The 26,388-nt window shown below is 53.6% G+C and overlaps 2 protein-coding genes across 8 annotated transcripts; one reads left to right on the top strand and one right to left on the bottom strand.

Annotated features, from left to right (window-relative positions):
* Positions 1-45: 45 nt before the first annotated feature.
* Positions 46-20,787, bottom strand: DDX54 (DEAD-box helicase 54; the record flags this gene model as incomplete). 2 transcript variants are annotated; one of them, XM_082416474.1, is made up of 20 exons in its annotated part: positions 46-657; positions 2,682-2,794; positions 3,084-3,188; positions 3,765-3,878; positions 3,967-4,109; positions 5,237-5,440; positions 6,043-6,116; positions 6,203-6,433; positions 7,251-7,385; positions 9,547-9,757; positions 10,921-11,052; positions 11,131-11,192; positions 11,302-11,423; positions 12,111-12,206; positions 12,332-12,373; positions 13,490-13,539; positions 13,660-13,848; positions 14,450-14,520; positions 17,757-17,886; positions 20,577-20,787. In XM_082416474.1, the coding sequence occupies 20 exons, from the start codon at positions 20,748-20,750 to the stop codon at positions 425-427; spliced, it is 2,631 nt and encodes an 876-aa protein (XP_082272600.1). In that variant the 3' UTR covers positions 46-424. The 2 variants fall into 2 exon arrangements, with proteins under 2 accessions (XP_082272600.1, XP_082272601.1); XM_082416475.1 differs by having other exon boundaries at positions 2,703-2,794; positions 20,577-20,750.
* On the top strand, positions 20,704-26,009 carry RITA1 (RBPJ interacting and tubulin associated 1). Of its 6 annotated transcripts, none has more exons than XM_082416512.1 (5): positions 20,704-20,793; positions 21,539-21,617; positions 22,033-22,398; positions 23,034-23,072; positions 24,934-26,009. In XM_082416512.1, the coding sequence occupies exons 3-5, from the start codon at positions 22,088-22,090 to the stop codon at positions 25,439-25,441; spliced, it is 858 nt and encodes a 285-aa protein (XP_082272638.1). In that variant the 5' UTR covers positions 20,704-20,793; positions 21,539-21,617; positions 22,033-22,087; the 3' UTR covers positions 25,442-26,009. The 6 variants fall into 6 exon arrangements, with proteins under 6 accessions (XP_082272638.1, XP_082272634.1, XP_082272637.1 ...); XM_082416511.1 differs by lacking the exon at positions 20,704-20,793 and adding an exon at positions 20,811-21,302; XM_082416510.1 differs by lacking the exon at positions 20,704-20,793 and adding an exon at positions 20,811-21,302 and having other exon boundaries at positions 21,476-21,617.
* Positions 26,010-26,388: the final 379 nt, after the last annotated feature.

Raw genomic sequence — 26,388 nt, 5'->3', positions numbered from 1 at the left:
TACCCGGGCCTGTCCCTTCCAACTCAGTGCTCCTGGTCCACTGGAGGAGCTCAATAAAGGTTTATTACATTAAAAATACATCATTGGGCCTCAGGCACTCAGGGCTCACACCCATGTGGCCACCACCCCTGAATCCAGAACACACAGAAGCAGCAACAGCCGAGTAGCCAACTCAGGTCATGCCCTTGCCTGGCCTTGCTGGCAAACTCCTATGAACCCTTCAACACCCTGCTCAAATGTGCCCTGTCTTAGGCAGAGGCAGCTGCTGCCCCTTTGTGGCCGTATAGCCTTTGCACAGACCACAGCTTCTGCAGGGAGCTCCCCCAGCGTCCAGCTCAGGGCCAGGCACACAATGGTACACGGGGAACATTGCTGATGTCCACGCTTGGACCAGGTGAGGAACCACAGGGCTGTATCACCTTCCTTACAGGCTCTTCCTCATCTTGCCCTTCTTGGAGTGGGCGCCCCGGCCGAAGGCGCCCTGCTGCAGCTCCCGGGCGTGGCGCCGGTTGCGGGCAGAGAGCTGCTTGAGGCCCCCACGCTGCAGGAAGCGCAGCTTCTGGGCTCGGCACCGCTGCTTCAGGATCTGCTGCTTGGTCTTGAGCTCTGAGCGCACGCGGCCTGCGGGGGCACCAGGGGTGCGGGGCTGGGATGCACCTGCCAGGATGGAGATTCAGGGAGTTCAGGCTTTGGGTCGACTCCCAATGTCTTCTCCTCCCAGAAGCCTCCGGGATGCTCCCCTGTCCCCGCTCTTGTTCTGTGTTCACTGCTGTGGCCCCAACATGTGGCAGATGGTAATTGCTTAATAAAGCTTAAGTAGTCTACTGTAATGGGCAATAGCATGGACCCTCTAGCCCAAACTGCCAGGGATCAAGTCCCAGCTGTGACCTCTTGGACCTTGGGCAAACTACTTTACTTCTCTGTGCCTCAGTTTCCTCTCCGATGAATTACGAATAAGAGCACCTACCTCATAAGTCCTAATGTGGAGGAAATGGGTTACTATGTGTGCAGGGTTCAGAACAAGGCCTAGTCCACAGTACGGCCTCATAAGTGTAACTATTACAATCATAAATCATTCAACAAAGGCTTTTCAGTGCCTCCTCTATTCCAGGCACTGGGGACCCAGACAGACTCCAAACCCTATCTCTGTGGACTACATGCTCTAGGCTTGTTAGATGAAAACAGGCTGTAGCTTAACCCCCCTCTGGCAGGAGACAAATCAGAGAAGGCCAGTGAGGGGAAGGGACTTATCCAAGGTCACCCAGCAAAGCGGCAGCAGCAGCAGCAGTGGTTGGTGGCCCCGCCCGCCACCTCCCAGGTCTCTGGGAGGGCAGGTCTCTCCCCTGCCCCCTGGCTCCCCACTAAGGCCTGGCCCCTCCTCTTCTGTACTCACCCACCTCACCCAGCTCCTCCCCTCCCACAGCAGTGACCTTGCAGGGCTCCCACGCAAATGATCGTTAAGGCGGCCCCAGATGTCTCCACAGGGGCCAGGCCACCTGACAGGGACCCACCACCCCCAGTGAGGACAAAGCACAGGGGGAGAACAGGTGCTTTTTCCCGAAGCTCACAGGCCACCCTCACCACCCCGGGTCCAGCAAGCCCACAGCGGCAGCCGGCTTCACTCCAGATAAAATCGGGAGCTGAGGAGTGAGGGATGAGGGAGTCCGGGGGAGGCAGGGACACGCCCGCAGAGAGACAAAGAGAGGAGGAGAGACAGAGACGGGGAGGGGTGTGTGTGTGTGTGTGTGGAGAGAAAGGAACAGGAACAATGAGAGACAGATGGAGAGAGATACAGAAAGACAGAGACAGACGGGGAGAAACAGAGACAAAGAAAAGAGACACAGAGATGGACAGGGACACAGAGTCAGAGGCAGAAAGAGAAACAGACACGTGGAGAGAAAGACACCTACAGAACAACAGAGAGGATGCAGCGGAGAAAATCCAAGACAGAAACAGGGAGAAACAGAAGAGGTATCCACCGTCAGAGAGGAAATGTCAACGAGGACAGAGGGAATGAGCAGAGAACAGAGGAGGCCCTGGGTGAGGCAGAGAAGAGGGGCACCTGGAGCCGTGACAGACGGCGTCCCCAGGCTGAAGGACACAGACTCGGACGCTGAAGAGGCAGTGAGCAGCCCTGCGGGCTCAGGGGAAACAAGCAGGGCCAGGGCCCAGTGGAGAGAGGCCCAGGACAGGTTCAAGCTCCCCACTCCCTGGCGGGGGGCCCTGGGGGAGGCAGCAGGCAGCCGGGGGACCCAGGGCCAGTCACTGCGACTTGTTTCCTGGCCTGAAAACCGGCCATTCTCAGTCTTCTCGCCCCCAGGTCATGTGCGGCGAGGCTCCAGCACACAGCCTGGCCCCAGACAGCAAGCTCGGCCCCAAAGGTGGGGCTGCAGTGGGACGGGGCCCAGGCTCCAGTCTCCTCCCTTCAAAGTCACGAGCGTCACCACTCCCAAGGTGCTCCTCTGCCCTGAGGGGCTGACCAAGGTCCTGGCACGCGGGGCAGCCGGCCCAAGCCGAGGTCACTGAGCACAAGCTCCTGCAGCAGAGCCGAGTTCAAATCCCACCTTAGCGTGTCACCCACTGAGGGACCCAGGCCAGATCAAGAGGACCAAGTCCCCAACATGACCAAATGTACTACTTGGCAACCTGCGTTTTAAGGACGATCCTACCCCGGCTCTCACCTTGCCCTCGGCCGCGCTTACCACCTCTTCGCTCTGGGCCACGCCGGTCAAATGTCCCTTCTTCTTCTGAGTCACGATCATCAATTTTCTGCTTCTGTTTCCACTTTTGGTAGCTGGGAGGCTGCGTTAAGGAGGCTGCGCGCAGCACCGGGAGAGAGGCCCTAGACAACCGCGGGCTGGGAGCGGGGGTCCCCGCCCCCCCAGAGGATACAGGCCTTACCTACAGGGGGTTTGGTGGCTGAATCCGCTCGACCCCGCCCCCCCTCTAGCCCCCACCTGTAGGAGCTGGGGTGGTTGAGCCAGACCCCGCCCCTTCCTGACCCCACCCCCCACCCACAGTAGATGCGGATGTAGAAGGCGCTTGGCCCCGCCCCCTCTGCCCCCCACCCCCCTCCAGGATACAGGTCCCTCTTGTAGGAGCTGCTGATGTAGCGGCCACTCTCCGTCTTGATCTTTTTCTTGTCCTCCTGTCCCGACTGTCCCACAAACCGCTTCTTCTTCCGGTCCCTGTGGGAAGAGTTGGGAGGTGTGCTGTGGAGGGAGGTGGCCCGCTTCCCCTCTGGGCCTGTTTCCCCCTGACCCTCTCATTGGGTTGTTGGAGGATTCAAGGAAAGCAGCGTGCCGGGCGTCTGGCAGGCAGCAGGTGTCCCATAAAGGCCCGTTCCCTGGCCCTCCTCACCACTCCCTGGCAGCCCAGGTCAAAAGGCAGTGTGGCGGTCAGGGGATTAGCTCCAACCTGGGGGCCTGGGTCAGGGACAGGGGACCCTGGGGGGTTCCCAACCCCCACCTGCACCTCCTGGCTCTGTGACCCTGGGTTGAGTCACATCACTTCTCCAGAACCAGAGTCCAAATGGGCAAACTGGGTCATGAGGCCCTGTCTAGCAAGACTAGCCCCCCCCCAAGAGGACAGATGGAGTCAAGATCCCTGTTGTGCATGACCACGTGGGGGCAGGACAGGGTGGGCGTCATAATTCCTGCTCTAGGGGATCAAACGGGAGTCAGGATAGGAGGGGGGTCACCTTTTGTGGGGACCAAGTGGCAGACAGGTGGGCATGGAAGAGGTGTGCCCACTGGCTCACTCACCACTTGAGCTGCTGCTGGCCCCGGGTCAGGCTCTGGGCTTCGTCCCCCATCAGGTCCAAGACCGCGCCAGCCACCTGCTGCTCGAAGGCACCCCCGTCCCCACCGATGCTCAGGCTGCAGAGGGAGGGTGGGGAGATACCATGGGGTTGGGAGGGGGGACCATCAGGCCCGCCTGCCCCACCCGGGACCAGCGGCCACTCACCCCCGCTCGCTGTCGAAGTCCTTGGGCCGGTAGGGGATGTAGAACGCCTGGTCCTGCTGCCGGACCTCTTCCCTCCGCCTCTTGGCTCCTCGGTCGGGTCCTGGCTGCTGCCGCTTCCGGCCCACAACCTCTGTGAAGAGGTCCTGGTGGACCGGGGCCCACTGTCACCTGTAGCCCCGGGAGTGGACTGGCTTCCCCACCCACCAGCCCAGCTAGGGTTGAGGGTCAGGGGCTGCTGGGACTTTGAAAGCTTGGTGTTGCCATTGAGACCCTCTGTTTCCTCATCTGCACATGCAGCACACAACCCCTGCCTCAAGCACCAGCAGACGCAGGACAGGTGGGAGTCGGGGAGGGCAGGGTGCCAACTAGGATGAGACCCACCACGTTCCAGTCCCAGCTTGGTCCCCCAGGTCATTTGACCAAGGCAAGGCCCTGTCCCTCTCTGGGTCTGGACTTGCTCTCTATGACGTGGACTAGTCCAAGGGTTTTCAAGTGCATTTTTTGGCCTACTGTACCCTCTGTCCAAATCAAACATTAAGATGAGCAGGCCCAGGGCCCTATCCACCAGGTGAATGGGACACTCTGGCCCCCCAGCCCTGCTTTTCGCCACGAAGACCCAGTGCCTGACCCTGCCTGAGTCATGCCCCCACTGCTGCCAACACTCCCGGCTCTGCCCCTTCCCACCTGCCGGACCCCAGGCTGAGGCAAGGCGATGATGGTAATGCCAGGGCTACCTAGGCCTGTGGGAATCCTCCACGTACCATCCTGAACCTGCCCACGGACCCGGGAGCGGGTACCGCAGTCACCTGGCTGCAGAGCCCTAGTCCACAGCATTCTGAAAACGGACTTTCCTGAGATTCACTTGGTGGCAAAAGCTGACCTGAGCTGACAAGAGGCTTTGTCCATCCTCTCGGTGTGGGTCTCACTGTGGAAACTGATGCATTTGCCGACCGTGACACCCCAGACCCTGCTGAGAGTGTTACATCATACACAGTGGACCCACCGTAAAGATTCTGAATCCCGAATCACATCTGGCCCCCAGGGCTTCAGGCAAGGAATGGTGGACGAGACTATGACCCCACTCCGCAGATGGGGAGGCTGAGGCCGGGTCACTGATTTCCACAAGTGTCGGAGGTGGGACTGGAATCACTGCATCCACCCCCAGTGACTGCTCAAAGCCCTGAGGTCAGCCCCATGGGCTGCTGGGACTTGACCCACTGCTTCCGCAACCCCAGGCCAGACTCCAGGGTCCCCAGAGTGGGGCCTGCACCTCCACACTCTCTCCTGCCGCCGCCTCCTTCTCAGGCTGCTCCTCCTGCGGTGCTGGGAGGCTCGGGGCTGGGACGGCCAGGCTCTCCTGCCGCTCCTGCCGCTCCTGCCGGAAGCTGGCGATGGATTTGCGATCCTTCTGCCGCTTGGCTCGCATCACCTGGCTGCTCAGGTCCCGGCTGGAAGCGTTGATCTCAAAGATGGTCTGTGGAGGGGACACCCACGGCCTTCACCCACTGGCCGCTTCTTCCCCAGCTCTACCCTCCCCAGCTTGGTGTGCTCTCTCCAGCATTCCTCCCAATTCCCTTCCACTAGTTACCTGCTTTTCACAATTACAAAGGGAGGCCCAGAGAAGGCGAGTAACCTGCCTAAGGTCACACAGCTGGGACAAGCCAGATCTGGGATTTCAACCCAGGTTCACTGGCTCCAAAACCAGTGCCCTTAACCACAACAGGCTCCAGCCCCTCTTTCCTGACGCTGGTTGGCAGGCCTTTCCTGCTTTTGGGTACACCTCCCAGAGGCACAAGACGGGGCACCCGACAGGAATCAGGAGGAGAGGAGAGGCTATCGAAAGCCAGCTCCTCAGGCCTCTGACAGCCTAGGGTGTGTCACTGCTCCCTGTGAGCCTCAGTCTACCCAAATGTATGGAAGGGGTGGGAAACCTGCTATGGACCAGCAGGGATGGTTCCAGAACAAGGGGTGGCTGTAGAGGTGCTGACACAGCCAGAGCCGCGGGTTGAGAAAATCCCTGCTGGGGTCCTGCTGGGGGTCAGGAGCTCAACCGGAGCCCCGAGGCCCCGCACTCACCGCCCGGGAGCGGTAGTTCCTGATGCTGTCCACCAGCCGCAGCTGCTGTAGCTCCTCCTCCTGGAAGCACGAGCCTGGCGGGGAGGGAGGGACGCGTGAGGCCGCAGCGGGCTCCAGGGGGCCTGCCGCCAGCCCCCGCCCGCCCGACGCAGGGACTCACTGAAGAGGGGGTGCAGGCCCAGGCCCGAGAGGTCCAGCTCCTTGGCCCTCTTGATGGACTCGGGCGAGGGCGCGGGCCGCGAGCGCACATACTGCTGCTGGGCGTTGTCGGCCACGCGGCCCAGGCCCCGAAGCTCCAGCGACGCCTCCAGGCTGGTCCGCAGACCGCAGTCCTCATCGTCCACCACGCCCTGTGGCACCCGGCCCAGCACGCCGTCCCCGCGGCCCGCGCCTGCCTCCCCGCCAGGAGCTCGGTCAGAGGCCTGGTCAGAGGCCTTCCGGCCCGGCTGCCTGCCCAGGGCCCCACCTCCCCTCCCCAGCCCCACTCTGGGTCTTGAATCACAAAATAATCCCCACAAGAGAAACCATCACTTATCGAGCAGCTCCTACTGTTTTTACAAGTACAGTTTTATGGAACATGGCCCCATCGACTCATTTCTGTGTTGTCTGTGACTAATTTTGCACTACAAGGGCACGGGTGAGGAGCTGCCGTGGATCACGTGACCTGCAGAGCCTAAGATATTTACTATCTGGCTCTTCACTGACTTTAAAATACAGGGATCTTGGGCTTCCCTGGTGGCGCAGTGGTTAAGAATCCGCCTGCCAATGCAGGGGACAAGGGTTTGAGCCCTGGTCCAGGAAGATTCCCACATGCCGTGGAGCAACTAAGCCCGTGAGCCACAACCACTGAGCCTGCGCTCCAGAGCACGTGAGCCACAACTACTGAGCCTGTGCACCACAACTCCTGAAGCCCGGGCGCCTAGAGCCCGTGCTCTGCAACAAGAGAAGCCACCGCAATGAGAAGGCCGCGCACCGCAACGAAGAGTTAGCCCCTGCTCGCCGCAACTAGAGAAAGCCCGCGCGCACAGCAACAAAGACAATGCAGCCAAAAATAAATGAATAAAATAAATAAATTAAAAAAAAACAAACAAACAGGGATCTTCCCCTAGGGTCAAGTTCCCAAGCCAGGACAGCTTGGCCCACCTCCGACCCCCATCCATACCATGAACTCCAGGGGGGACCCCAGCCCCTCCCCAGCCTCCACTCACCGGAGGGTTCCTCGTGGGGACGGGCGAGGGTCAGGGCACGGCCCAGGAACAGGTGCAGGTCCAGCAGGTAGGGGACCTCATCTGGGGCCACCAAGGAGTAGGCCGTGCCGCTTCGACCAGCCCGGGCCACACGGCCTGCAGGAGGAGGTAGTCAAGCGTGAGCAAAGGCAAAGGACCCCACAGCCCAGCACGAGTCCCACGTGCCAGACCCTAAAGGTGCAAGCCAGGCCACAGCCCCACCTCCTTGAGCAGTGTCCCACCTACAAAAGGGGGCAAGGCAGTGACAGTCACCAGGGCTACCTGCCTGAGAGTACGTGAACCCACATGGTGCTCTGGGAGGTTAGCAGGAATAGAGGCAAGACACTGCTCTTTATCAGTATCACAAGTCTTCAGCATCCCCACTTTGGGGGGTTTTTACCCAGAGAAATAACACAGGGTGCAAAGATCCACCCACAGATCACCTACTCCAGCTCTGCGCGGAACAGCCCCCAAATGGAAACCACTTAAAGACTTAAGGACAGAGGGTTAGTTAACTAGCTGATGACCACATGGTGGGAATTACACAGCTGAGGAAAGGAGTTGCAAGCTGTGGCCCCTGCCCAAATCCAGCCCCCCACCAGCCTGTCTGTGTAAATAAAGTTTTATTGGCACACGGCTGTGCTCCTTCATTTACATATTGCCTGTGGCTGCTTTCATGCTCCCAGGGCTGAGATCTGTAAGAGACTAAATGGCTCCAAAGCCTAAAATATTTACCATCTGGCCCTTTACAAAAACAATTTGCTGACCCCTGTTATAGAATGATGCTTAAATGGTGAATGAAAAACATGCATGATGTATACAGAGGCAAGAAGAATGTCCAGTGTGATTCTAATTTTGTGGTAAGTCAGTCCATGAATAGCATTACGCTTTGGCTTGCTTCTGCATCTTGCAGAAACCAAGTGTCGCCACATGCGGAAGATTCGTTTGCGGTAGTCCGGTTCACGCTGCTGGTCACGCGGCACATGAGAAATTCCCTTTGGGGGTTCTGAGGACGCCTCAAGGGATGTGCAGGGCCAGCCCTCCCAAAGCAACGGAACCGAGGGCACAGCATGCAACTGCCAACAGGGAGAAGAGGCTGGAGACCCAGGTGGAGGCCTCCCTCGCACCCCGAAGGTCTGCCCACGGGCAGCCCACCGTGGGCAGCCAGAATTTACTCATTTGACGATGTTCAATCATATGCAGAACAATTCCAAGGAACCTGCCCACCAGATGCTTCTCTCACACGCACTTATTTAACTTACTTGTATTTATAAACATGACACGCGCGTTTATGAGTTAAAAGAAGACAAAGAAAGTAGACTGGTGGTTACCAGAGGCTGGGGGAGGGGCAAGAGGGAATGAGTTTAACAGGTACAGGGTTTCAGTTTGTTAAGACGAAAATGTTCTAGAGATGGAAGCTGGGTGATTGTTGCACATCAGTGTGACCGTACTTAATGCCACTGAACTTACACCTGAAAGTGGTTAAAATGGTAATTGTATGTTATGTGTATTTCACCACAATTGAAAAAAAGAATGCCAGTGGCCCCACTTTGCTACGTCTGAGACACCTGACCAGTTCTTAACCTCCCTGCTTCGGTTTCCTCATCTGTAAAATGGAGCTGATGCCGCTGGTACCCACTGCACAGGGTTGTTGTGAAGACAAAAAGAGCAAGTAGAACACTTGGACCAGGGCCCACCAGGAGTGCTGGGTGAGCACCTGTGGCCGTCACATCACCAGTGAGGGGAGGGTGACTTCCTGCCTTCTCGGTGCTTTGCTCCACTTTCAAATTTTCCTACTACGTGCGGGCCTTACTTTTATAACTGAAAAATAAAATGGAGTGAGCTGGCCTGGGTGGGCTGAGGGGAAGGTGGGGCCCGACAGGCTGACTGGACAAGGCCGGGAGTCAGGAGACTCTGTCTGCAGTGGATGGAGCAGGAGGCAGAGGGGGGTCGGGATGCTGTTTAAAGGCTGCTCCCAGGAGAGGAGCTAGAAAGACGGAGCTTTAGGGAGAGGACTGTGGGGAGGAGGGGCCGTGTCATCAAGTACCTGATGGGAAAGAGAAGCACAAGACTGGGGAATCCAGAAAGTGGGAGCATCACCTCCTTAGAGTCTAGGGCTGCCCACCAGCTCCGGCCTGGGCTACGCTCCCCAGAGATTCTGATTTACTGGTGCCCTCCCTGGGCCTCAGTTCCCCACCTGCAGCGGCAGGAGTTGAGCCCTGTGCCCTCAGCTCCCGCTGGGACTCCCCGGTGCCCAGTGCAGCCACAGGCTCCTTACCCACGCGGTGCAAGAAGAGCTTGCCCCTGGCGGGGAAGCTGTAGTTGATGACGTTGTCCAGCAGTGGGATGTCCAGGCCCCGGGCTGCCAGGTCAGTCACGATGAGGGCCGAGCACTTGCCGTGCATGAACTTGGCCAGGTTGATCTTGCGGGCCGTCTGGTCCAGGGCGCTGTAGATGTGGGCGCAGCTCACCCGCTGGGTCGTCAGCAGCTGCCCAGAGTGAAGACCAGAGGGAGGGAAAGGGGTGAGGAGGAGAGGGGCAGGGGAGAGGAGAGGAGGCTGGGCCGTGGCAGAGGGCGCCATGACATGGCAGTAAGACCACGGGCTCTGGAGTCGGGCGCCCTCGGTATAAACCCCAGCTCAGCTGGGTGACCTCGGTTTGGTGTCTTCATCAGTATAAATGGGGCTCATATCACCTCTCACCTCTGCAGGGTTGTCTGAATGTCAAGAAAAGATGGCACGTGCAGAGGTCTCCCTCAGGGAGGCTACAAGTGCCACCCCAAGACACAAGTCTCATGCTGACTCTGTCTCTAACAGGCTTTGTGACCTTGCCCAAGTTCCCTAACCTCTCTGTGCCTTCACTTTCCTTGTCTGTAGAACAGGGAGAATAACAGTTCCCTCTCTGTAGCTTTGTTATGAGAATTAAATGAGCCAATACACATACAGTGCTGAGAATAGGGCCCGGAAAACAGGAAGCACCGTGAAAGTGTTAACTGCTCTTTAAAAACTACTATTTTGGTTTTATTCATCAGTGACCCCAGCAGCTACACAGAGGAAGCACCGGTAAATGTGTGTCATATAAGTGAAACCCAGCGAACTGTGTCCTCAGATAACAGAACTCAGGTGTGGTTGACCCGAGGCGGCCGCATTGACTCAGGAGGGGCCCTGGCAGCCTTGGGGGTTCGTGGACCTCTTCCCAGGAGGGTCACAGATATACACGTGTGGTAGCGCTCATCAAGCTGCTCATGTAAGATTAGGGCACTTTACACAGATTACAGCATGCAGGCTATTCCTCAATTTAAAAAACTGAAACACATGGGACACTAAATATCTACAGAAAAATGATAGGACAGCTGGGATACACTTCAAAATACCCTGGATGGAACGGGGAATATTAGATGAATCAAGACTGGATGTGAGTTAATAACTGAGTACCTGAGAGTTCACTATGCTACTTTCTGACTTTGCTACATGTCTGAAATTTTTTATAAGAAAAACTTAAAAGAATAAAAAAGTACAGAGCTCTGGCCAGGCCTCAGTCCTGCTCTGGCGCTGCCCTCTGGTGGCTGAACATGGAACCGCAGCTCTGAGGTGGCGATGGAGTAGGTGCTGGGCCCCAGGACTCGGGCAGGTGGGGGCACCCCGCAGCTCACCTCACTGAGGTACTCCGCGTGGTGCTTGGTGGCCACAAATACCACCGTGTGGTCCTGGGGCCGCACCACGTTGCGCAGCAGGTGGAGCAGCACAGCAGCCTTCGCATCCTCCCGTACGAGGAAGAAGGAGGTCTGCAGGGAGAAGGGTCACTGCGGTTGGCTCACAGGGTCCAGGCCGTGGGCCGGGAAGGGGCACGGGTGGAGCCTCACCTTGAGCTGCTCGTTGAGTTTGGAGTCCACGTCCAGCCGGATGAGCACGGGCTCCATGAGGCCTGCGGTGGGCAAGAGAGGAGGACGGGAGGGGGAGTCGCTGAGGGACAAGCCCCTCCCAGGCGCTGACATGCGTCCCAGCCCCCAGCCCCACTCCTGTGGCTCCCTCACCAGCCCGGGCGAACTCCACCAGCAGCTTGGGCAGCGTGGCAGAGAACAGGACAGTCTGGTGGCCCCCAGGGAGGCGACCGATGATTTCCTGCAGCTGCTCTGCGAACCCCATTTCAAAGAGCCTGGGAGGGCAGAGGGCAGCACAGGGTCAGGAGAGGGGTCTTCCATTCCAGTGAGTTCCAAACCTGTCACCCTTGCCCCCATCACACTTGCTGTTACGTGGACAGGTGCTTCCTTAACTCAGCTCACTTTTTCTCTATTCAACAACCTCATCCTACGCAATGACCTTGAAATCTTAGGTCTGGTCTCAGTCATGTTTCTTACAAATTCATGTTGAAATAAATGACAGCAGCCCTCACTCTGGGCCAGGCATGGTTCTAAGTACTTTATAAAATATCAACCCCTTCAGTCCTCACGGCACCCCTGTGAGGTACATGCTATTTCATCCCCACTTTGTAGTTGAGGCCACCAAGGCCCGCAGACCCTCAGGGATTTACCCAAGTTCACAGAGCTGGGATTTGATCCCACCTGTCTGGCTCCAGTCTGTGCTTTCAACCTTGTGCTATTTTTTATCTCTTTCAAATCATGTGTTTGTTGTTTTACTATTCTTTTCAATATTCCTAAAAGTAATACAAAAGAAAAACTGTTGGTCCAGGGAGCCCCATCAGCTCTGGCACTGCCTACAGTCTGTGGCCCACTTTGGGGAAATGTTGCTTTGATCTCGACTGCATAGGTAGGTCTCTTCTGGCAGAGCCCTTCCTCCTGGCCAACCCTGACACCAGTGCCCGGGGATGCACCTGCAGCCTTACCTGTCAGCCTCATCAAATACCACATATTCCACGCTCTGCAGCTTTAGGTTCATCTCCACAGCCACATGCACCAAGCGCCCAGGGGTAGCAATGATTCTGGAAGTGGTTGTGCAGGCCAGGTCACCCAGGGCCAGGGCACCAGCATAGCCCTCCTCTCACTCCCCAGACCCTGGCCATCTGGGAAGGGACCCCAGAGCATCACCCCCAGTCCACAAACTCACATGTCGGGATTTTCGTGCAGGGCTGCAAATTGGTCTTCCATCCTAGGAAGAAGAAGAGGTGTCAGCCTGATAGAACAGGTCTCTTCTGTCTCTCTCCCTTCCCATCACCAAACGCTCAGCTGAGTCCCACACCTTGACCCCAGGCTCGGAACTGGGGAAAAACGATTGCTGAGCTACTAGGCAAAAGCATTGCCCTGACAAGAACTACAAGTTCAAACATACAAAAGGACTGATAACAACAAAGTTCTCCAAAGATAGACAGCCACGGAACCCATCTCATTCACTCTGTTCGTATTGCAGCAAAACCGCCTTTGACCCACAGCGCCACCTAGCAACTAACCCTGGAACTGCCAGCTCCACCTAGAATCAGGTTTCCTGGATCTCTATGTCCTTGCTCCCAAACCGTCTGAGTACACATCCCTAACTTTAGTTCTCCTCTGAAAACACTCCTGGGACACCTGTAGGAACCAGGAGTCAGAATTCTGGGCCAGGTCCAGCTTATGGAGGTATTTCTGACAATCACAACAATAGAAATAATAAATTATAATGTAGGCAAAAGAGCAATGAAAAGCAAAACACTCTCAGTGAGAATCAAAAGTGACTGGTGACAGTGACATTCTGAGAGAAGAATGAGGAAGGGGCTGCCCTTTGAGGGAGAAACTGTGGGACGGGGGGCAGGGGTTCTAATCTTAGCTCTACTACCAGACCGCTGTGCGGCTCTCTGAGCCCATCACTTCCTCAGTTAGCTCATCTGTAAAACAGGTGTGGTGCCTGCTACCTTAGAAGGATGGTGCAAGCACATCAGGAAAAATATAGTATTTTGCAGATTTGAGCTATTACAAACATCCTCTATTTGTGTGCATTCCACTTTAAATAGCCCCAAATCAAGCATATTAAAACATATACAACTAAGTGACCCATTTGGGTGACCCAGTGCACTGCCAGCTCTCTTTTAGAAGCATCAGAACCTGTGTCTGAGTTGTGTGTGTGAAATTCCTTTCGGTATTTTACTGTATATTTCCCCTTGGTGGTGTTTTAAGAATGTGCAGAGAAGTTGCTGTTATTAATGAGCAGCGCAAGCTCAGTCCATCTGATGAGGAGGCACGGGGCACATTTGCTTTGGGGGACCACTGCACAGGGCACCGAGGGAGCTCTTACTTGTCCCCGCCCAGTATCAGGGCAGTCTTGAGGCCAGTGAACTTGCCCAGCTGTGGAGAGAGAAAAAGAGAGAGATTGAGAGCCAATGATGGGAGCTGACTCAGCCCACTCGGGCCTCACTGACTGGTCCCAGCTCAGCCCAGCCACGCCGTCCCTGCGCCCAGACATACCTCCTTGGTGAACTTCATGGTCTGCAGGGCCAGCTCTCGGGTGGGTGAGAGGATGAGGGCGCGGGCCCCGGTCTGGGCGATGTGGGTCTTGAGCCTCTCGAACATGGGGATGAGGAAGCAGGCCGTCTTGCCACTGCCTGTCCGGGCCATGGCTACCACATCCTTGCCATCCAGGATCACTGGGATGGTCTGCAGGGGAATGAGCGGGAGAGGGGAGGGGTCAGCTCTTGCACCCAAGCACCACGTGATCCAGAGCTTCAAGTCTGCAGGGAGTGGGCAAACCAGAGCATCTCAGCAAAAGGCATGGGGCCTGTCCCCCAGCCCTGATCCCACTCTTGCTAAAGCCTGTTTGCACACCTCCAGGGATGAGCAGCCCATTACCCCCAACTCTTTCCACGGTTGGAACAACCTTCTTCAGGTTAAACCAGACTCTATCTCCCCATCTAGTCATCCTCCTCAGGATCCCAGAGAAACGTTATCTCCCTCTTGGCTAAATGTCTGAGGACAACAAACATGAGACCCAGGTGATGATGCGGGGCCTGCGAGCTGCCCGGGCAGGGACTCAGCAGTGGGCAGCTTAAGTGGCAAATAGGCACAGGGTCGAACCTTTGCTCTGCCGGGCCCGACTTTCTCCACTTGTGAAATGGGCAGGCTCATGGGGCTTCGGCCAGAGTAAGAGGGGACGACAGATATGACAGATGGGACAAGGGGTGGAGGTCAAGAGGCCAGGCAGGAGGGCCAGGTTGGCCATCCCCACCTCCCAACCCGCATCAGCTTCCCCGCCCCGTACCTTCCTCTGGATGGGTGTTGGCACCTTGTAGCCCTTCTTCATGATGCCTTTGAACACTGGGTAGCTCAAGCCTGGGAAAGACATGGGAATGGCCAGGGGGCTAGAGGAGCCCCTGTGACACATGACAGAAAACTACACAGGACAAATGACAGTTTCATCCACAAATAAATAGCAAGAAAAAAAGAAAAGTGAGAGAGCAAAGCTGATCGGTTAATTGAGACTTAGAAAACAAATCTACTGATTGTGGGGTATGAACCACATTTGGATTCTGATTTGAAAGCTTTTTTTTTTCACTGACATAACAATTTTAATGGACAAAACAAACCAAAAACAACCCACCTTAATAAGCATTTTACAAAGGAAGATGTATAAATGGCTAATAAGTATATGAAAAGGTGATCAACATCATTAGTCACTAGAGAACTATCAATACAAATGAAAACCACAATGAGCTACCACTATGCACTCAGCAAAGTAGCTAAAATGAAAAAAGATCACAATTTTAGGTATTAGCACCTGGAATTTTCATTCACTGTGTTGAGAAATAAATTGTGGTATGTTCATAAAACGAAATATTATACGTCAATGAAATTGAACAGTTTGGAAAAGCTAATAACATGGTTAGATTTCACAAACCTAATTTTGAAAGAGACACGCAACACGTAAATTATCACATATTGAATGAGTCATTTTATATAAAGTTACAAATATAGGCAAAACAAATCTATGGTGATAGAAGTTGAACTAGTGGTTACATCTGATGGAAAGTAGTAACTGGAAGGGCCAGGGAAATTCTGGGGTGCTGGCAATGCTCTTTATCTTGATCTGGATAGTGGTTACACAAGTGCATTCACTTCGTAAAAATTCACTGAGCTGGACACTTATGATTTGTGCATTTTTTGTCAGTATGTTATATTCAATTCAAAAGTTTACATTAAAAAAAAAGCCCATCTTTTTTTTTTTAGAATATTCAAATTTTAGTGTCATTTTATTTAATAATTTTTTTAACATCTTTATTGGAGTACAATTGCTTTACAATGGTGTGTTAGTTTCTGCTGTATAACAAAGTGAATCAGCTATACATATACATATATCCCCATATCTCCTCCCTCTTGCATCTCCCTCCCTCCCACCCTCCCTATCCCACCCCTCTAGGTGATCACAAAGCACCGAGCTGATCTCCCTGTGCTATGCGGCTGCTTCCCACTAGCTATCTATTTTACATTTGGTAGTATATATAAGTCCATGCCACTCTCTCACTTCGTCCCAGCTTACCCTTCCCCCTCCCCGTGTCCTCAAGTCCATTCTCTACGTCTGCGTCTTTATTCCTGTGATTTGAAAGCTCTTAATGCCATGAGACAATGGGGGTCTGAACACTGACGGGACCTTGGATGATACCGAGGAACTGGGTTTGTTTTAGGTGTAGGAGGGTCCTGCATCTCTTGGAGGCTGGTGGGAAGTATTTGGGCATAGAAGGAGGGGATGCCTGGGATTCGCTTCAGAATCCTCTGGGATGGTGGTCAGGAGTGGGTAGGGTGCGGATAAAACAACACCAGTGGTTAAAACTGCTGAAGCCAGTGATAGGTATGTGGAGACTCACTATTTTCTAATTTTTATATGTTTGAAATTTTTCATAATTAAAAGAAAAGGGGGCTTCCCTGGTGGCGCAGTGGTTGAGAGTCTGCCTGCCAATGCAGGGCACACGGGTTCGAGCCCTGGTCTGGGAAGATCCCACATGCCGCGGAGCAACTGGGCCCGTGAGCCACAGTTACTGAGCCTGCGCGTCTGGAGCCTGTGCTCCGCAACAAGAGAGGCCGCGATGGTGAGAGGCCCGCGCACCGCGATGAAGAGTGGTCCCCGCTTGCCGCAACTAGAGAAAGCCCTCGCACAGAAACGAAGACTCAACATAGTCATAAATAAATAAATAAATAAATAAAAGAACGTGAATTTCTTTAAAAAAAAAAAAAGAAAAGGGTGCCGGAAACTCCCTGGCGGTCCAGTGGTTAGAGCTCCGTGCTTCCACTGCAGGGGGCACAGGTTTGACCCCTGGTCGGGGAACTGAGATCCCACATGCCGCGCAGCGTGGCCAAAAGAAAAAAAAGTTGAAAGAAAGAAAGGAAGGAAGGGAGGGAGGGAGGGAGGGAGGGAGGGAGAGAGAGAGAGAGAGAGAGAGAGAGAGAGAGAAAGAGAGAGAGAAAGAAAGAAAGAGAGAAAAAGAAAGAGAAAAAAGAAAGAAAGAAACAAAGAAAGAAAGAAAGAAAGAGAGAGAGAGAAAGAAAGAAAGAAAGGAGGGAGGGAGGGAGGGAGGGAGGGAAGGAAGGAAGGAAGGAAGGAAGGAAGGAAGGAAGGGAGGAAAGAGGAAGAAAAGGGTCTTAAGTGACAAGGGCCTGTGATGGGTGCAGGCACGGGTGTGACAGCTGAAGCACATGGTACTGGGAGGGGGAGAAGGTAGCCTTTGGAGCCTCCATGTGACCTGGGCTTGTGGAGATGGGAGGACAGTGGGAGGCCTGGAGACAGGAAAGCACCACGGTTTTAGCTGCTTTTTGGTCAATCCTTCATCTTAGAGATTCAGAAAAGCCAAAAATAGCCACATGGAGCTGTTTTGGCTTTTTCCTTTGATTTTGATGAATTTTAGCACATTTAGCTGTCTAGATTCCTTTTGTGAGCTATTTTCTTTGCCCAGTTCTCTATTGGACTTTCTGTCTTTTTCTTCTTGATTTGTAAAAGCTCTTTGTATATTAGGGTTATCAGCCCTTTGTCCCATAGTTGCAAATATATTCCTGGTACAGTGTTTACTTTAACTTAAGTCTCCAGTGTTTTTTTGGCATACACACGTCTAAATAGAAAAATAGTCAAATAAAACAGTGCTCAAGTCACATTTAGGCTTCTTTTCCTTTCAGGTTATACAACTATTCACCTTGATGTTTCAATCTTTGCTCCAGATGCTACTGATATGTAAAGAGCCAAGAAAGAGTCCGGCTTTCCTTCCGGCTGGCCAGGTGTACCAACAGCACCCAACTATCTCATCTCTTGCCCTCGGCTCTGAAATGTGGCTCTGTCACGCCGCTCAATCCCCGGACGTCTGTACCTGTTCCTGCACCAGCATCGCCCTGAGTCCTGCCCTAACTGCTCTCGCACCGTGTCAGGCCCGTTGCCCCCACGAGAAGGCCGTGAGTGGCTTGGAGACTATCTGCTGCCTCCATCCCCCCAAACCCATCACAGTGTTGGGTCCAGAGCAGAGCACAGGAGGCCATAACCCCCCTGCTGCTCCCCCCACACAAAGTCCCCGGATGCCTGGCTCACCCACCCATGGACTGGAAGCCTCCCGACTTCTTCTTTTTCTTGTTCTGGGCTCGAACCATCTCCCGCGTGTCCGGCTCCACGTCCGAGGTGCATTCCGAGGTGGGGAAGGTGGGTAGGGGTCTGCCGGGTCCCAGCTGGGAGGGAGCAACAGAGAGGCAGCATCATTCCAGGTACAGTGAGACCACTGGGGGCAAGGAAGGGGGCTGTCCTGTTGCCAGTGCCCGCCCCCAACCTTGCCCCATTCAAGATGATGCGCCTGCCAGATCACATGACTTCTCTGCTAAAGGGCTCTCCTTTGACGGGACCAGGACAGGGCACAGGGTCAGAGAGCAGGCTCTGCAGATAGACGGCCTGCGTTTCAATCCCAAGTCTGTCACCTCCAGCCGTGAGACCTCAGACCAGGGACTTCGTCTCCCAGAGCCTGTGTTCCCACATTGGGAAAATGGGGATGACGAGAGCATATGCCTCATAGGGCGTTGTGAAGACTAAATGGGTGCGTGTAAAGCTTAGAACTGTGCCCAGGTGGTGGTATCATCATAATTATCATCCTGGCCTGTCATTCAAAGCCCTCAAAACTTTAGGGAGCCAATCAAAACATCTACTATGTGTGAGATACTAGACCTTTCCAATCTGCCCAGCTCCCCTCTCCCCAATCCCCTTTCTGATCCATCATCCCTCCCCAGCTCTGGTCTCTCTCATTCCCGGCCTCGTCTCTGTCACCCACTTGTTCTAGCACAGCTAAATCAAACTCAGACACCGCTTCTGGGGAGTCTTCTTGGACTACAGCGCTGTCCCTTTCTTCTCAGAAATAACATTTATAAAAGCACTAATTCATAATAATGGCTAAAACTTACCTGACACTTACTATAAGCCAGGTGCTGTGCTAAGCATTCATATAAATTAACCCACTTAGGGCTTCCCTGGTGTCACAGTGGTTAAGAATCTGCCTGCCAATGCAGGGGACACGGGTTTGAGCTCTGGTCCGGGAAGATCCCACATGCCGTGGAGCAACTAAGCCCATGCCCCACAGCTACTGAGCCTGCACTCTAGAGCCCGTGAGCCACAACTATTGAGCCCACGAGCCACAACTACTGAGCCCACGAGCCACAACTACTGAAGCCCGTACGCCTGGAGCCCGTGCTCTGCAACAAGAGAAGCCACCGCAATGAGAAGCCCACGCACTGCAACAAAGAGTAGCCACGGCTCGCCACAACTAGAGAAAGCCCGCACGCAGCAACAAAGACCCAATGCAGCCAAAATAAAATTAAATTAAATTAAATTTAAAAATTTAAAAAAATAAATTAACCCACTTAATCCTCAAAACAACTCTGTGAAGTAGGTGCTATTACTTAGTCCCTTTTACAGAGAAGGAAACTGAAGCATGAGAGGTGAAGTGACCTGCCAAAGTCACACGGCCAGCAAGGGATTTGAACCCTGGCTTCAGAGTCTATTTTCTTTCCTATGAGACCCTCTATGGTCCCCCACCAACCCTCTAGGTCAGAGCTGCACCTGTCTTGTACAGTCTGTGAGCTAAGAACGGTTTTTAAATTTTAAAAGATTGTAAAAAGTCAAACAAAGAAGACAGTGACCTTATATGGCCCTGCAAAGCCAAAATATTTACCATCTGGTCCTTTATAGGAAAAGCTTGCCAACCCCCGTTCTAGACACATGATAACAAAGTGCCTGGAACACACTGGTGCCCCAGCAATATTTACTGTAGAGTAGAATGTGTGCACACTGTCATTTCATCCTTTCCAGTTTTGGAGGCATACATAATCAACAGCTTTCTACACATGTGGAAACTGAGGCACAGAGAGGTTAAGCAACTTCTCCCATGTCCCACAGCCAGTACAAGGTTGGGTTGAACTTGAACACAGGGCTGCGCCTTGGTCCATATTTACAGAGCACCTACTGTGTGAGGCTCGGATGGTGTGCAATAAGGTCCCCATCTGGTCCCTGCCTCAGAGGAGTGTAGACCTCTCTCTTCATATAAAGCCCCACTCATTCATCTACTTACCCAGAGTCTTCTGTGCCAGGTACCCGCCAAGCACAAGGCTGTGAGAAATAATGGGCTACAGCTCTTTTGCCTCCTTGGTGCTCATACCTGACCCCCCATGTGCATACAGTTGGCATTCAGTAGTGGAAACAGCACAGGGCCTGGAACCATACAGTACGGGATTTGAATCCTGGCTCTCCCACTCACAAGCTGTGAGGTCTTGGTCAAGTCCCTTCACCCCTCCAGGCTTGTTTCCTCCTCTGGAAAATGAGTGTGACTACTTAGCTCACAGGGTTGGTGTGGGGATTAAATGATAAGGCTTGTAAAAGCTCTTAGCACGGAGGATAGCACACTGTAAGCTATCTACAAACGCAAGTTTAACTTATTATTATCAGTTTCCCAGAGGTTTGGGGGCGTCACTGTCTCAAGCCAAGAGGTGCAGCCTTCTCTTAATTCATCCTCCCAAGAATGCCCCTCTCAAAGTCTGATCTTCATCACCCGCACTTTTCCTTGGACGAATGGGAACCGGGACCCGCCCCCTGGCCAGGAAGTAGCCAATGAGAAGCGCGAGACCAAGAGCCGGCCCGGAAGGCCGGAAGGCCCTCAGGCCCCAGCCTCCCTAGCACAGAGGCTCGGGACGTCAGGACCCTGGGCGTGTCGGACACCGAAACACGTGCTTAGGCCGGAGGTCCTGCCCCGACCCCCGGCCAGCCGACCTCTCCCCACCCTCAGCCGTGCCCACTCCCCAGTTGGGGAAACTGAGGCCGCGGGACGCTGCGCGGAGCCGGGACTCGGGCTCTGACGTATGTCCAAGCCCAGCGCTACTACCTTCTGGGCCCGGGCGTCATCTTCTGCCTGAATCTCAAACTCGCCGTCCTCCGAGTCGCTGTTGCGGGACTGAGAGGCCGCGCCCCGGCGCTTCCGGAGCCCCTTCTTCTTCCTCCACTGGGCCATGGCAGCTCGGGACCGCGATGCGGCCGCCGGGCGCGTTCCGGCAGCCATGCGGGCCGGGACGCAGGAAAACGGGAGGGGGCGGAGTTTGCGGGTACGTACCAACGGCGCGGCAGGGCGTGGGGGGGGGCGCCTTTACGCGGCCCAGGCTGCGTTCCCTCACCTTCTGGAGCTTCCGGAGGCTTGGCATGCATACACACATACGCACACACACACTCCCCTCATTGGCGCGGGAGACCCCTCTCCGAGGCTTTGGGGAGCTCCGGGGGCGTCCGGAACAGGGTGACCTAATCCCCCCACCCGGGAGCGAATGGTTCTGGCCGCCCCGCCCCGCCTTACCGCTCGCGGGTTGCTGTTTGATGCGCGCGCGGAGCATACATCGCTAGGGCTTGGCTTCCCGGGTTGAGTCTGCCCGCGCGGTCCCCCAGGCGGGGGCCGGGGGCGGCCTGAGCTGCCGGGGGTCGCGTGCTCCTGGGGTTCAGAGCTGCAGATCTCGGATGAACCGCGCGCCAGAGGTGCCCAAGCGTCCCCGCAAAGGAGTCCAGGCCTGGGGGAAGGGGGCGCTGTGGGTTGCGGCCGACGTCAGCCAGCCAAGATGCTCAGGTAGGAAAATAACTCCAGAATGCGGGCACCTCGAACATCAGCCGGGACATTGACTTGGGGATCGGTGAATGTGGGGCAGTTGGCGGGCTGGGTGTAATCCCCCAGTAGTAGAATGGTTAAGTACACAAGCTCTAGACTCCTATCGGGTTCAAATTCTATTTCCACTGTTTTAGCTTTGTAGGTGGGACTTACACTTGTGACTTCATCTTTTGAAGCCTCAGTTTTGTCATCTGTAGAATGGACATAATGGAAGCTACCTCACAGGACTGCTGAGAAGATTAAATGAGACAATGCTTGTAGAGCTCTTTGCAGGAGGTAGGCATGGGATCTATGCTGGTTATTATTCCTGCCCCATAGATATGTACAGGATAGAGGAGCCTGCCCTGTCTGCCCCCCGCCACCATAGTTTGTTTTCTGGTTGGTGCTAAAGTAGGCACAGGCCCAATCTATTCTTCACCCCCTTAGCATTCTACAAATATCTACTGAGTACACACTGTATGCTAGAAATGCATATTTACTCATTAAATATTTGCCAGTAGCACCCTCCTCCCCGTCATTACAACAACTCAAAAAAAGTCCATTTTCCGAAATGTCCCCTGGGATTGGCAGCTCCCCTTTGAGGAGGACTGGTTGAGGGAGAACGTGACCTTTTTGCCCTGGGGACGGGGACTTAAGAGATTGCCAGTCTTTGCTGATGACAGATGGTTGCCACCGTGACCACTTTTCATAGGGAGACCTGGAGGCAGGGACTGGCAAGCAGAGCACACCTGCTGTCACCCAGGACCATGAGCAGCGTGAAGACCCCGGTGGATCTGGCCATCAGTGGGATGCAGACCCTCCACGTTCAGCAACGCTGCCGGGGCAGCTGCCGGGTCAAGGTTAGGCCGTCATACGTGGATGAGACTTTGTTTGGCGGTCCTGCAGGCACCCAGCCCACACCACCAGTCTTTGACCCACCCTGGATGAGGAAGGCCAGCAGAACCAGAGGAGTGGGTACAGGGGCGTCACAGGCCTCAGGGGCCAACGGGAGCTGTGAGACTACCTCCTCCAGGGACAAGACCCTGACCCTCGCACCAAGGAAGAAGAACAAATACAGGTAACAGGATGGGAAGATGCCCTGTTGTTCACATGCCGTGTGATTTTGGGCAAGCACTTTGACCTCTCTGAGCCACAGTTTCCTCACAGTGGAAGGTGGGACCTAATGGGATTATTGAGAGGTTAAATGGGATGAGACATGTACAGTGCTGGGCACGGTAACCTGACACTTAGGAAGCTCTCAGTAAATGGTAGTGATAATGGTTGTGACGGTGGAATACCCATCCCCAAATGTCTTAGAATGGGCTTCTGAGGCCCAGAGGGGTCAGGTGATTTGCCCAAGATCACACAGCAATTTGCATGAAATTATTAGTGTGGTTGATCCATGAAATGACATAAATGTGATGATTCTGAACTTCAGCAAGTCATTTTGAAAATGGTCCTTGCTGCATTTTCACGAACAATTTAGAAAAACAGGATCTAATGCCAGTGGTTATTATTGTAGGTTCGAATTAGATTATTTGGATTATTTCGATTAATATCAGCCTGGAGGGAGGCCTGAGGGCTCTATCTTATTTACTGTCATCAGTGTCTTGAACAAAGACATGAAAGACTAGTATATTAGTCAATCAGGGTTGTTATAACAAAATACCATAGACTGGGGGGCTTAAACAACAGAAATTTATTTTTTCACAGTTCTGGAGGCTTGAAGTCCAAGGTCAAGACGCCAGCAGGGTTGGTTTCTCCTGAAGCCTACCTATCCTTGGGTTGCAGATGGCCACCTAGTCACGGGGTCCTCCCATGGGCTTTTCTCTGTGAGCGTGTACACTCCTGGTGCCTCTTCCTCTTCTTATAAGGACACAAATACTATTGGATTAGGGCCTCACCTTTATGGCCTCATTTAACCTTAATTACCTCTTTAAAATTCAGCATGAATTTTGGGAGGATGCAATTCAGTCCATAATAACTAGCCAATCATATTTAGGATCCATTCTGAGCCAAGAGTCACATATATTAGTTGAGAATGGGAATAGTGTTTATTTAAGGAGATAAAATTCAACAGAGATAAAAGCAAGTCCCCATTATTATCATGTCCACCTGACAATTGCCATGGACCACAAGGCAGGCTCAGGTTGACATTAGCAGCACTGACAGCTACAACATGGCTGAAAATGCTGGTGTCAGCGTAGGCTGCATTAACAGAAGTATGGTGTCCAAAACAAGGGAGACAACAGTCAACCCTATGCTCTCCTGGAGGATGGAATTTTATGCTGGATGCTGACAAGTAGAGGGTGTCAAGTTAGAAGGTACATAAGAGTTAGAGATGCTATTGAGCAGCAACTTTGGTACCAGACAGACATAGGTATCAACCAGGTATGGTTTTGAACAGCTAAATCAAGTGGCAAAAGGTTGACATTTCAAAGACTTGCAGTTTGGGAATGGAAGCACTTTTAGTCCTGGCCAAAAACCATGGACCTGATACCTCATAGGTATGCCATGAATATTTGTGGAACTAATAAAAAAAAAATTGCTGAATGAATCTAATTAAAGGTGAGAGGCCTAGAAGGCACTTAAGTCTGACTGAGTGATCAAGAGCTTGGGTCCTTGAGCAGGGGGCTGGATTTGAATCTTGTCTGTACCCTCCTTTTTACCCTCCCTATGCCTCAGTTTTCTTGTCTGTAAAATGGGATTATATTGCCCTCCTGTGGGTGTTGTGAGAAATGAGATGACACACAAGTGACATGCTGAGTCCTGGACCTACACATGAAAAGCCCTGAGTAAATATGCAAAAATTTTAAAAGCTGCTCTGGTGATGAGGCCAGATCACAGAGGTTCAAACTGAGAACCCTCTACATGCCAGGTCCTGGGCTGTGCAATTTCAAATATATAGTTGGAAGGGCCGCATGACTGCAGAGGGTTCGGCTGACAAGGCCGCTACAAAAAGGGAAAAGTGGTGGGTTAAGAGAAAAAGTGAAGGCTATAAAGACTAAGGTTGTATTAATCAGGACTCTTGGTTGCAAGTGACAGAAGACTTACCCAAACTGGCTTCAGCAGAAAAAGGGCATTTGGGGCTCATATAACAGGGACTCAAAACGTTCTTGGGATTTTGTCTCTGTTTTCGTGCAGCTTTCCCCTGCACATCCCAGGTGAGGTAGCCACCAGCCATTTAGCCCTTGTATCCTGCCAGTTCTTCAGGGCTAGGTGGAAGAAAAACATTTCTCTCCTAGTAGTTTCTGCAAAGGTCCTAAGGCAGACCCTTATTGTGCAGAATGGGTCATGTGGTTATTCCTGAGCCAATCAGTGTGGTCAGGAGGATGGGATATGCAAACTGGCCTGGCCTGGGGCACATGCCAGGGAGTGGGGGTGGGGTGGGGCAGGATGCAGGGGGACTGGATACTTGGCAGGGGAAAAATAGCAGAGATGGGGGTAGTGGTACATGAGGGCTGTGGCCTCACTGCGGGTGCCAGGCTGGGAGACTGGGACTTCTGGGACCTATAAGCAACCCTCTGCTGCTGCAGCTGCCTGGCAGGGGGTGGGGGTGGGCAAGGTTTTTAGGGTTTATTTCCCCAGCTCACTGTTTCTCTTCCCTTACCAGACTGATTGGCCACACTCCTTCTTACTGCGATGAGTCGCTCTTTGGCTCCCGACCTGAGGGCGCCGGCTGGGAGGCCCCGTGGATGGCGAAGGGGGATGCTGCAAAGCTCCATGCCCTCTTCTGGACACCCCCGGCTACCCCTAGGGACAGCCACTCACCCCGCCCCAGGGAGACTCCAGTGCGAGCCATTCACCCAGCTGGTCCCTCGAACACAGAGTGCAGGGTGGTGGCAGACGCCCGGAGGTTGTCCGTGGATGGGTTAGACTCTCCACGCCCTCCGAGGCGGGAGCGTTCCTATTCCCTCACCCACCTTAATGTCCCCAGCACAAGTCACCCACCCACCAGTACCCCCTGCACAAATGGGCCTCGAGATCCCAGACCTTCCCCGTCAGGAGTGACCTTCCGGAGCCCCCTGGTGACTCCCAGGGCTCATTCAGTCAGTGTTTCAGTGCCAGTTACCCCCCGACGAGGCGGGGCCACCCAGAAACCAAAGCCACCTTGGAAATGAATTTCTTGGTCCTTTCTTCTGCAGGTTTGCCCATGGGGTCACAGCAAAGGGCAGAGTTTCAGAGGATGGCACTGGTGGGCGGGCCTTTGGGGAGACCACCAGGCCTTGGCAGAGCACTCCTGGGAGCAGACAGGGCGAGGGTGGGCAGTGCCGCCCTTTCTTCTGACAACCTCTGGTTGCTCCCTGCTTTTGCCACTGATGTGGATATGAGGGCCGCCTCTTGAGATCCCTGTCTCAAGTTCTGTCATAGCCACACAGCATATCAGTGCCAACCCAGGGGTGTCCCCCAGGAGGGTCCCCCCACCCCCTCCATCACACCCACAACATTGTCTCGCCACCAAGTGTGAATAAATGGTATGATCGCCAACCCGGAGGGTTCCTTCTCCCTCCCTTCAAGCCAAGCTCCTGCTCAGGATGAGTTTCCAGCTGAGTCTGGACGCCTCAGGAATTTTCCCAGGCACAGTATGTGGACCAGCAGGGAACACAAGGTGATATGTGGGTGGACATTTAAAATTTTAATAGTCATGTATTTATTTTCATGTATTAAATATATCAGTAGCTCATCAAAGCCGTGAGTTTTGCTAATTTCTTTTTCCTTAGGATAAAGGCCAGTGTTAGGCCTGAGTTGATTTAAATGACAAAGTTAAATAACATAGCAATCATGACAGTGGCAGGTGGGTAACTAATCCTCCTCCCGTTGGTTTCTAGCTAATACCACTAATTGGGGGGTTAGCTGATTCTTCCTGAGCTCAGAATATGGGCTATAGTCGTTTTGTTTTGAAATCATATGTGTGTGTGTGTGTGTATATGTGTATATATATATATATATATATATATATATATATATGATATATATTTCCTACCTTAAAAAAAAAAAAAACACACAGTGACTAGGACTTTGCTAAATTGAGGGGTCCAAGAAGACCAGAAAGTTCCACATGGCACCT

Source organism: Balaenoptera physalus, assembly GCF_965194825.1.
Source record: "Balaenoptera physalus genome assembly, chromosome: 12".
NCBI classification, from domain to species: domain Eukaryota; kingdom Metazoa; phylum Chordata; class Mammalia; order Artiodactyla; family Balaenopteridae; genus Balaenoptera; species Balaenoptera physalus.
Note: the sequence above shows the minus strand (reverse complement) of the source record. Positions and strands in the feature narration are given on the sequence as shown.

Excerpts from the sequence above, each read along its gene's own strand:
- RITA1 (XM_082416508.1), top strand. Across the intron at positions 22,399-23,033 it reads AGGAAGAAGAACAAATACAG|TTCTGGAGGCTTGAAGTCCA; the intron begins GTAACAGGATGG and ends ATTTTTTCACAG. Across the intron at positions 23,073-24,933 it reads AAGGTCAAGACGCCAGCAGG|ACTGATTGGCCACACTCCTT; the intron begins GTTGGTTTCTCC and ends TTCCCTTACCAG.